This window comes from Rhinopithecus roxellana, chromosome 1, assembly GCF_007565055.1.
Source record: "Rhinopithecus roxellana isolate Shanxi Qingling chromosome 1, ASM756505v1, whole genome shotgun sequence".
Taxonomy (NCBI): Eukaryota; Metazoa; Chordata; class Mammalia; order Primates; family Cercopithecidae; genus Rhinopithecus; species Rhinopithecus roxellana.
The window spans coordinates 1429365-1441558 of NC_044549.1; the positions used below are offsets into that span (position 1 = coordinate 1429365).

General features: G+C 37.9%; 2 protein-coding genes across 2 annotated transcripts in view; both read left to right on the forward strand.

Annotated features, from left to right (window-relative positions):
- Positions 1–12194, forward strand: part of ROBO2 (roundabout guidance receptor 2) — a 615454-nt gene that overhangs the window by 18978 nt on the left and 584282 nt on the right. The gene's annotated exons all lie outside the window — the stretch shown is intronic.
- LOC104667762 (peptidyl-prolyl cis-trans isomerase A) lies at positions 9207–9803 on the forward strand. The gene has a single exon (XM_010370310.2). The coding sequence runs from the start codon at positions 9244–9246 to the stop codon at positions 9739–9741; it is 498 nt and encodes a 165-aa protein (XP_010368612.1). The 5' UTR covers positions 9207–9243; the 3' UTR covers positions 9742–9803.

Below are 12194 nucleotides of genomic sequence, written 5' to 3' on the forward strand. Positions count from 1 at the left end.
GTTACAGTGGAAAGCCCCTGTTTAAAGGTTAGTTGGTGGTTTCTGATTGGTACAGTTTCTAGTTTCAATTTACTATTGATACTGGGCTTTGATTTATCGATGTGGGAATTTAAATTGTCAGAGACACCCCAGTCTCATCGTTTCCCAATTACAATTAAAACAATTGTCTCCTTTTGATCAGCCTCTCATTTATAAGAGATTGACCACAGTTTGGGCATGAGCATCACTCTCTGTCACTGTCTTGGCTGGGATGTCTTTATCTCAGTGTAAAACTCGTAAGTCATGACATCAGGCTCATTGAAGAAAGGTTCTTATTGTTGCTTATCTCATTTTGGTTGCTGTAATCACAGTGAGACCATCTGGCTGCACTCATACATTTGAGACCCTTCAGAGTGCGTACTACACTGGAGGGATCACAGCGGTGACCACACCGGGGGGATTACATTGGTGACCACCAGGGAGAATATAGCAGTGACTATCAGGAGAATAATACCAAGAGGCTGGAGGATGCTCCTCAGCCAAGGTCATCACAAATCCAACCAACTAGTATTTCTATTTAAATAAAAGAAAAGTAAGGAACAATGGCTAGAGCAAACTATAAATTCCGTCTCTGAGTCCAGAGGGTAATTAGTCAAGACTTCTAGGTTTGAGCTCAAATAATGTTTTCCTGGTTTGCAGTTTGAGTGTCCTTGGTTATGGCATTGGGTGTTTTGGTGAATTCCTGCAGTCATGCACACATCAGGAATGAGGGTTGTCCTCTGAAATTATACCAGGCTACCCATTCCAAATCATGGCGTTTCAGAAACAGAGGAGTTCTTGTTCTTAGTGACCCAAGTTGGAAAAATGGGAGAAAATTGAATTGGAGAAACCTAGAAGAACTCGCGTCTAGTCCATTCTGCGGGTGGAAAACAACCTCGAGAACAATGAACAGAGCTACTTTTATTTCATTGATATTTACCTAATTCACTTGTTCTTAACACTTGTGCTTGGATTGCTCATGAAAAATTTCATGAGACACTAAACAAAGCTAGCCATGGAAGGAGTTCAAGAAATGTCACCCCAAGCTATTCCACTTCGGTGTATTGATCACTTTGAGCTAAAGGAACTTAAAAAAAAGCCAATGCAGCGAGAGGCTTTCCCTAGACCCCCCTCCTGTTTGCCAAATCAGATCCACCAGAGCAGCTCAACTGGCATCAGTCACTACCCTACCCCATCATCTTATTTCATTTGTGTTTACAGGTCAGGCAAATATCAAAATTATCACAGAAGCAAAGAAACTGAAAAGCCAAACATTATTCTTCCCTCTCTGCCTTTTTCTAACTTCTACAACTAACATGCACCAAGCAATTCGTGTTTACTACCTATTTTACTCTTTGGTTGGATTTATGGACTTAAACATCTAGCAGAGATAATACAAACCCATCAGACCAGCAACCCAGGAAAATCTAACAAATTATTATTATTATTATTATTATTTTCAGACAGAGTCTGGCTCTGTGGCCCAGGCTGGAGTGAGCGGCGCCATCTTGACTCCCTGCAAGCTCCGCCCCCCGGGTTCCCGCCATTCTCCTGCCTCAGCCTCCCGAGGAGCTGGGACCAGCAGGCGCCGCCACCACGCCCGGCTCATTTTTGTATTTTTAGTAGAGACGGGGTTTCACTGTGTTAGCCAGGATGGTCTCGATCTCCTGACCTCGTGATCCGCCGGCCTCGGCCTCCCACAGTGCTGGGATTACAGGCTGAGCCACCGCGCCCGGCCAATTTTTTTTTTTTTTTTTTTAAAGAGACAGGGTCTTGCGCTGTCACCAAGGCTGGAAGACAGTGGTGCGACCATAGCTCAATGCTGCCTGAACTCCTGGGTTCAAGGGATTCTTCTGCCTCAGGCTCCTGAGTAGCTGGGATTACAGGTGCAGGACATTGCCAGCTCGTTTTTTTTTCTTTTTTTAATTTTATAAATTTGTTTAGTAATATCATCCAAATATATCACACACACATAACATACACATGTTCATACAGAGACATGCATGTACATACAGACAGAAGCAGATAAACTGTTGATTTAAGAGTCACTTATTAGGAGAAGTCTGAAGATCAGTCTAAATTGTTGGTTGCCCTGGAGTGCTATAATTGCGAGGTCATTAATTTGGAAGCCCTTTGTTTCTTGTTCTAAGGTTCTTTACAGATGTTCAGCTAAACTAGCTAAACCTATAGCTTATTTCCTTGCCTTTTTTTTCTTTTTTAACTTTTTTTTTCTAAGTCTGCTAATAACACCTGGGGAGAATCTTTTTACAAAAAGGGCTGCAAGGGTAGGTTGCGTTGCCTGGAATGCCATAAGAAAAACAAAAGCTCTAAGTGGTTTTTGAAATCAGTGACAGATTCATCTTTCTTCTGTCTGTAGATTTGGTTGATTGACCAGTCAGTGTGAGTGGAGAAACAATTTAGGAATGACTTTCAGGAGATTGTTTTTAGTTTTTTGAGCTTTTTCTGGCACATATGTGGACCAAATGGGGACTCATCACCATGGATTGTGTCCTCACGATGGTACCATTCTGACTCTTGCATCCATTTTTGAGCTTCCCTTGATCCTGTCAACATGTGTTTAACTGGATTACTGAGTTCAGGGTGGAACCAATTAGCATATAGGGTGGACAAAGCATTTTCTATGCAGGACGGGAATACCGTTTATTATTCCTCTGAGCTCAAGACTTTGAGCAAGGAATAACAGTGGTTATAAAGCAGACGTGGTTGATCTGACATCCTTTTGTGAGCACTGATCTGGTTCTTTCTTTTTTTTCCCTTTGAGGTGAGCAGGTAAACAAGTGAGAACATCAGTAGATTCAGCGTAGGCAAAGGACGATAGAAAGAAACAGACAGGTTAGAAGTCTCTACATGCCGGTCAAAACTGCATCTCATGTTTTGAGGTGTTGGGGATCCCTTTTTATGTATGTGCCCCATAGATGACCAATTTTATTTGGGTTAAAACTTTCCCTTGTGGCCACCAAAATTCTAAATTATTTTTGTTAAGATTCACCCATTTCTCTAAAAACCACAGGTTCCAAAGTGGAGTCTTAGACTCTCTGGATTTAAATAAACTCATTATTTCTTGTTTTCCTGGAACCTTTCCTACCAGAGATATTTAAACCCAATTCAGTTTCTGTCTAACCCAGTCAGGCACCTAAAGGCTCCCTACAGAATGCAGTCCAGTGTCTATTAAGACTTCCAAACCTAGTTCAGATTTTGAAAAAATACTCAAATAAACTCAGAGAACAGGACCCAAGTTGTGGAACTCGTGTATCCAAGAGGACTTAGTGGTGATGACCTCCAAATGTATAGGAAGAAGGAGTGAGCAGAAGGACCACAGCTGGGTACTTATTCCTGTTTACTTAATTTCTCCCAGAGGTCATTATTGCGCGGTAGCCTTTAGGTCCCACTTCTGACACCAGAGCTTATGAAAAAACAGCCTCAGCATATTTAACTTTTTAAAAGTTTATCTGGGCATCCAGGGGCCCACAAATTGGAGTTGCACCACACTACAAGGTACTTAGCACTCCACCGGGAGGAGCTTCTATAAAGTGTTTACAGAAGCAAGACACAAAAAAATGCCAGTTTTGATTGATTTAAGTGGAAAGTTCTTAGTGAGAGGTTACTTGGTGATTTCTGATTGGTGCAGTTTTAAGTTTCAGTTTGCTATTTACATTGTGCTTTAGGTTGTATATGTATGAGTTTAAAGTGCCAGAGCTAATCTAGTCTAATGGCCTCCCAGTTAATTTTTTTTTAATAATAAAGATTCTGAATTTTATCCCAAGGATAATAAAAATACATTAGAGGAATGTTATACTCCTATGGGAATTTACAGGCAGCTAAGGCCTACTGGTGTATCTGAATACTGTAGAACATCATCAATTTTTAGCTCAGAAGTAAACTAGTGGACTATTAAACATATAGCGTGGGAATTGAAAACATTATGAGGGTGGGAGCAGGATCTAGAAGTGGACAGCTTGGGTTGAGTTCAGAGTAAGGTTTCACCAAGGGCCATGCCCAGCTGCCACCCCCAACCAGTTCATAAATAGCTGGGAGAGGAGTGTACATGTCTGTTTTCTAAACGCTCTCTCATGTAATTCTTGATGTGCATCTGGATTTGATAATGTGAAGATAGTAAGGAATAAAATAGGAGGAGGTTGCAGAGGAACTGGAAATCAGTAAGACTGGAGCAAAGTGTATGAAAACAGGGTGTGTTTAGAGAGATAATTAGGAGTTTCACCAGAAAAATACAACAGTTTCAAGTATGTGATGCAAGACAGGGAAGCTGATGGAAGTTTGACAGATCTCCTGACCTCTTCAGTTCCCATAATCATGTGACTCTTTCTTCCTTTCTTCTGTATTATAACATACTTGAATTGTAGTAATTTACATATGTGCTTTATGACTCACACTTATGTTAGGCTACTTCATGTGAAGAGCTGTTGGCTCTTAACTTGATACTGTTTGTAGTCTGTAGTAAAGCCACATGTACACAAAGCAGTGTTTAATAAATATTCGTTGAATTCAATCAAGATGGCCCATTTAATTTAGCTTTGCTTTCTCCCTGCCTATTCTGGACTCAGCCAAAACTACTGATTTCCATTGGTTTTGCTGAATTCGTCAATAGAGTGTGCAAATTAAAAATTACTCTATTTATCTCCTGAACATATACAATTTATGTATTAAAAGTTTGGGCAATTGCCTATCTATCCTTGTAAGCTTAAAAGCTATTTCTCATATAAGAACATTCATAATAAACACTTTGTGTTGTATTGTACTTGTTAGTTCACATACCTAGATGAAGGGCAAATCTGTTTTCTTCATGTTATCTTTAAAGCCTGTAGAAAAATTATATGCTTGTGTTGGTATTGTTAAGCTGTAATGTCATAAAAGGTAAATACTTGTGTTTGTCATTTTCACTTAATTATGCTTTTTGTTATAAACATTTGATTTTATTTTTAAAATTAACTTAAAAATGTATTATATTGTTTATTCCTTTCAAAGAAAGAAAAGTAAGGTATAAATGTTAGTTTATAAAAGTTTTTAAGACAAAATTCAAGCAAAGGAAAAAAATGAGTGGTGAAATATATTTTTATACAAATTGCAATTTTATATTACCAATATTTAAACAAAATTAATACTTGGATATGTCTTTTTTTTGAGACAGAGTCTCACTCTGTCACCCAGGCTGGAGTACAGAGGCACAATCTTGGCTCACTGCAACCTCCACCTCCCAGGTTCAAGCGATTCTCCAGCCTCAGCCTCCCAAGTAGCTGGGATTACAGGCATGCACCACCACACCCAGCTAATTTTTGTATTTTTAGTACAGACAGGATTTTTCCATGTTGGCCAGGCTGGTCTTGAACTCCTGACCTCAAATGATCTACCCCCTCGGCCTCCCAAAGTGCTGGGATTACAAGTGTGAGCCAACATACCCAGCCTATAATAACATATTTCATTTCAGAATAAAAAGTGTAGTAGTTTTGAAGAGCTAAAAAGTTTGGGACAGATAGATCATTGAAGCAGAAGCCAATCTATTTAATAATGATTTGTGCTTCCTTACTCAAATATTTTGATTTTCTTCTAGGGGAAAAGGAAGAATGAATTATTTTCTGTGACAAGATATTTGCAGTAATGATACTCTGATATTCTCAGGTCTCATTTTTTCATGGGGTTGATGGCCACCAAGGAATATGGAGGTCTTGATAGCCTTAATGCTCAGCTGAAAGCAAAAATGGGTTGCTGGAAACTGATCAGAATTGCGTGACTTTCCAAATTTGGAAAGGAGGGATGCTCACAACATATTTTTATTCAATGATTCTAATGTAAACTGGATCTCGCTTAATCAAGGGCACGAAGTAAATCATCTAGAAAAAATACATTAGCAAGAACTGCATATAAAATACTAATAATCACAATAATGTTTAGTAATATCACAGTCTTTCCCCAAGGAGCCTCGAGCACTTGGCAATTGTTTCATTAATTCTCAGAAGCTCCCCGGGAAAGAGTAGAGCAATAAATCACATATTGAAGAGATGTTTTAAATAACAGAGTCAGTTGGATTTTTAATAAATATAGGTTGGTCAAGAAAAGTTGGAATCCAGTTTTATGGAAATAAATTTTGTCTTTTTCTTAACAAGTAATGAATGACCAACAAAAACTTTGTTCAACATTAATTGTGAAAAATCTCATTGTTTCTCTTTGTATTTTCATCTAAACCCAATTGCCTGTCATTCTTGTGACCTATTTTCAAAATTCCATTAAAGTCAGCAAGTAACAAGGTTTCTAGCAATCTTTAGTCAGATGTCATTTGACTATTGGTGATCAAGATTGAGGGTACCTTAAATGAGAAGTTTCAATCAATGGCCATCATCCATGCTATTGATTAAATATTTTGTTACCTTAGTAATGGCCCAAATATAAACATTTCTTAAAACTGGTTAATTTTAAGGAGCAATTAAAATAGTAAAATAATGTTATTGTTTGCATTAGTAATTAGAAAATTATTGAAATATGAAGTCAAATATATGTTTGTCTTTGAAAATAGTGCCTCATGCTATTATGGGATATACAAATGACCTTACCACTCTGAGGTCAAAGTTCAAATTAAGCTTCAGTCCTAAGTAAATTGAGATGAATGGTTTGGTCTTTGTCCCTAGTGTACAATAGTCCATATCGCAAAATCACGATACATCTGTTTTTGCAAAATTGGCATAATTGGCATTCTCCTAGGACTTTGCTGGCATCGAAGCTGAAGCTATTTCTTATTACAAAGGAAAATGCTTTTCTAGGTCATGGTTTTTTTAAAAAAAGTGTATGAAAATGGCTCAGAACATGTCTGTTCACTTGTGACAACAGTGAATTATGTCTCATCATAATCAATTTGGTGATTGATAACAGCACAGAAACAATCTAGTATGTTTATTAAGATGGGTGTGATTATGGGAAATGGCAAGATAAACAGATGGAATAATTTTGAAGAGGCCACTTCCTTGTCTTAGTAGTAGTTTTGTAAGTACCTTCATTCAATTATATCGAGAAAAATCAAGATTGCCTTTACATTCTAGTTAACTGAATTATTCATTTATGTCAAAACCTTTAAAGTTTAAATGCATAATTATATTAGATGCCAAAAGACATTGGTAATAATAACTCTGACAACATTGACTGCAGTTGGAAAAAAACTGTCTTGAGAGTCAACTCTTTGTTCTATGCTTCCCTATATTATAGTCTAATCATATAATTTCTTTAAAAATGTGTTATCAATTAGAAAAAGTTTGTTAGCCAGCAATCTCTATGTGAAAAAGGTGTTTGTATATGATATTTCCCAGAAATTGTACAACAATGTGCATACAATCAAAGGACTAACATTGAGGAAATAAGTTAATGTATAGGGGTATATATGTTAAAGTTAAAAGGGATAGTTCTTTAATTATATAGCTAATCTGTATTTCTTAGAGGGAGTGATTGTTTTTATTTTTGTTTTTAAACAGGTTTTGATAGTACAATCAGGCAATCTAAATAATTTGTAGGAAATGATTGTTTAGTGTTATGTATTGGGAGATTAGAGTAAGACATAGTACAATTACTTAATTATCCCTCTGTTTTCTCCAAAGAAAAGAAACATACAAATCTTTGGTATCCTTGCATTACTTTAAAGAATTAACACCCATGTTTAGTTTGCAAATGTTTAACTCTTCATTTGCTTTTAGCTTAAATATTTTAAGAAAAAGATCCTCTCCCCTTCACCCTTCCATCCCAGCCACACACACAGGCGTGCGCGCGCGCGCACACACACACACACACACACACTGCAAAACAATAACACAAAACAGCTTGCCTTTGTTGTTAGGCCGTAGCACTTTTCCCAAAGATTTCAAAAACCATCTGTACTTGATTTTCAGTGACTGCATAAGTTGTAGTATTGGATTTATCAAAGCTTCCCTTTGCAAACCATCCTAACTGAAGCCACAGTCCCTCCAAACATGTACTAATTTATAGTGAGTAGAATGTTAAGGTAATTTATACTGAGTGAGCACTAGTCTTCCATCAGCTGAAAACTCAACACTCAGTTTTGCTTATTTCCAAACTTTGTTTTTACTTTTTACTACTTGCCCCTGATATTTTTATTAACATCTTTATTGAACAAAAGTTAAGTCAGCAGACAACCGTGAGTATAGAAAAGGAAGCATTTTATCCCTGTCTACCAAATTAGAAAGAACTGATATATGTGTCATATATGTGTCTCTAAAATAAGCTGCGCTTGAATTGGGTATGCATAACAGACTGAAAAGATTGGGGAAAATATCACAGGATTTTTGTGAGAATAACATTAACCAAGGTAACATGTGAAAATACCTAACATCATGCTTGATATAGACTCAGTGCTGACTTGTTTGTTTTTTCTTTTTCATAAATTCTTTAATGAAAGTCATATGCTTTCTACTGATATATTGTCTTCAGCCTCAGTGGACCTTAGAAACAGTAGATGCAGACCTTCAGAAAATAGATGAGAAAACCATGTCTGATGTTAAATCAAAGAGTCATCAGAGGAATGTGCCCTATATGTCCTGTTTTCTTTCAAAGCTACGGGTTATCCCAATTTTAAAGAGGATGCCAAGGATGTTTCAGAACTTTTTTCTTTTTTATTTTATTGATGAGTACTTTAAAGTCATAATGACTAGTTTTTTCTAGAGTATACCTGTTTAAGACATAAACATCAATTCTAAATCATGTCTAAATCTTTGCTTTGTGTTTCTCTTTGTGTTACCACTTTATTTATTCTTGGTACATTTTTAGTTCTCAAAATACTTAGAAGTGTATATTTGTAAAATTTTCCAAAAATACGCCATTAGTCTTCTGTCATTGTTTTGATAAAGTTGCGACTAAAGGGAAGAGGCCGCCCTTCATTTTGGAGTGCTGCTTCTCTGTCACCACTGAGGGCATAAGCTTTTGGACTAATATTTATATCAAGGGTGTAAGCCTTGACATAAGAAAATATTTTTTTGTGACGAAAGAAAGCTTTAATTCTTACGTGTTTGAAAGGAAATAAAACTAAGACAACTTTGGCCTAGAAGTTTCCTTCTGTTGTGCCATGTTCTCAGGGGAAGTGATAGAAACCATTGTATTTCGACTCTTTTAAAGGAGAATGAACTAACCACCCTGTTAAGACTATAATCTGGCTTTGCAGACGCTGCCGCCGAGGAAATTCTTGTAGTACTAGCCATGGTCAACCCTACCGTGTTCTTCGACATTGCCGTCGACGGCGAGCCCTTGGGCCGCGTCTCCTTCGAGCTGTTTGCAGACAAGGTTCCAAAGACAGCAGAAAATTTTCGTGCTCTGAGCACTGGAGAGAAAGGATTTGGTTATAAGGGTTCCTGCTTTCACAGAATTATTCCAGGGTTTATGTGTCAGGGTGGTGACTTCACACGCCATAATGGCACTGGTGGCAAGTCCATCTATGGGGAGAAATTTGAAGATGAGAACTTCATCCTAAAGCATACAGGTCCTGGCATCTTGTCCATGGCAAATGCTGGACCCAACACAAATGGTTCCCAGTTTTTCATCTGCACTGCCAAGACTGAGTGGTTGGATGGCAAGCATGTGGTCTTTGGCAAAGTGAAAGAAGGCATGAATATTGTGGAGGCCATGGAGCGCTTTGGGTCCAGGAATGGCAAGACCAGCAAGAAGATCACCATTGCTGACTGTGGACAACTCGAATAAGTTTGACTTGTGTTTTATCTTAACCACCAGACCATTCCTTCTGTAGCTCAGGAGAGCACCCCTCCACCCCATTTGCTCGCAGTATCCTAGAATCTTTGTGCTCTCGCTGCAGTTCCCTTTGGGTTCCATGTTTTCCTTGTTCTCTCCCATGCCTAGCTGGATTGCAGAGTTAAGTTTATGATTATGAAATAAAAACTAAATAACAACAACAACAACAAAAAAAAAGACTATAATCTTTGTTTAGATGAACACTGCATGGAGTAAAGCACAATCTGTTTTTCCATTGCTGGTTTCTAAAACCTCTTACCAAACAGTCACTTAACAGGCAAGTTCAATATTCACCCCAAAGTACAATATAACTATATCTTAAAAATATAATTCAAACACATTATTCATTTGTGAGAAAGAATGAATGGCATCAAAACAGCATGAAGGAAGACAGAACTGGAAGTAGAATATGTGAATAAAGTAATGCTTTTGTGAACTTTAAATTCAACATAATGTCACAGTATAATGCCCAGCCCACTTCCACAGGCTAGTGTGTTTCTAGGATTCATCAAATAGAACATATTATCTAAAATAAAGGTGGGCACACTGTAGCCTCTGGACCAAATTCAGCCTGCTGCTTGGTTTTGGTGACCCGTAAACTATAATTTGTTTTTTTTTTTACATATTTAAGTAGTTAGTATAAATCAGGAGTAGCATGCTATTTCGTGACTCATAAAATTTTTATTCAGTTGAATTTTCCTCTTCACTAATATTTGAACATGGCCACGCTCAATTGTTTAAGCACAGTCTATGGCTACCTTCTTGCTACCAAGGCAGAACTGAGTAGCTGTGACAGATGCTATGTGGCTCACAAAGCCTAAAATATTTACTGTCTTGCTCTTGAAGAAAGAGTGTGCTGATCTCTAATTTAAACTATAAGGGCACTACATGTGCTTAATGTGTGCTCTTAGGCCATGTGCAAAAATGCTAAATTTTAAGAGAGAGAGAGAACGTGACCACTGGAATTAAGTGGGAGAGTTCACTTAGGAGAAGGAAGAGGTCTGAATGTGTTTAAGACAAATAAAAATACGAAAAATAGTTGAAAGAATGAAGATGCTTTGTTGGCAAAGAAGTTGACTGAAATCATGATATTCTTCAAATACTCATCACCATGTGGGAGAATGATTAGTCACATTTAACACAAAGGGGCAAAATTGGAGTTAAGATCAATAGGTGGAAATTTTACTGAAATATATATTGATTCAATGAAGAAAATAAATATACTAATAACATTATACTTTGATGGAATATCTTTTTTCTTGTAAGTCAGTGACTTCTAGTACTCCAATCATTCGTGCATAGACTACTTGAACATTTTGTTGACACATCTGGTGGTGGTTAGACTGAATAACGTTCTTATGCTTTAATTAATTCAGTAAATAAGTATTCAGCACCTCCTTTGTGTGAAACACTCTTTTAGGCACTGGGATTAGAGTGGTGAGCAGCACCGACCAAGCGCCTGCTCTTCTTGCACTGTCTTGCTAGAGTCCTTGAGGAGGAGAGACAACATGCAAGCAAGAAATCAAGGTGTTGGCAGGGCCATGCTTTCTCTGAAGGCTGAGGAAGAGCCCTGACATGGGTTGAATTGTGTCCCTCCAAAAACGTTGGTTATAATCATAACCCCTGGTACCTCAGAATGTGACCTTGTTTGGAAATAAAGTCTTTACAGAGAGAGTAAAATTTTTAAAAGGTCATTATCGTGGGCCCAAATTCAATATGACTGGTGTCCTTATAAAAAGGGAGAATTGGGATACAGAGACACAAAGAGAATCTATATGAAGATGATGCAGAGATTGGAATAATGGATTTCTAAGCCAAGGAATGCCACAGATTGCCAGCAAACCCCCAGAAGCTGGGAGGAGTGGATGGAAGAGATTCTCTCTCCTGGTCAATAGAAGGAAACAACTTTGTCAACATCTTGGATTTGGACTTGTAGCCTCCAGAAGTGTGAAACAATAAAATTTTGTTGTTTAAGCCACGTTCCTACAACAACCCTAGGAAACTGGTGTGTTTTCCTTTTCTCTTCCAGCTTCTGGTGGCTTAGGTGTTCATTGGTTTGTGGCAGTATAACTCCATCTCTGTCTTCACATGGACTTCTCCACTGTGTGTGTGTGTGTGTGTGTGTGTGTGTGTGTGTGTGTGTCTTTTTCTATCTAATGACATTTTCATTGGACTTAGAACCCATGATAATTCAGTATGGTCTCATCTCCATCCTTCCTTAATTATAGCCGGAAGAATAAGGTCATATGATGGGGTTATGGATGGACATGGATTTTGCAGGGGGACTCACTGTTCAACCCACTGTAAGTGTTACGCCAAGAGAGTTGTCAGCAAAGCGGGCAGGAGTGATAGTCAATAAAGGTAAAGGAGGCATGGAATGGGATAGATAGGGTGTTGTAGATCCC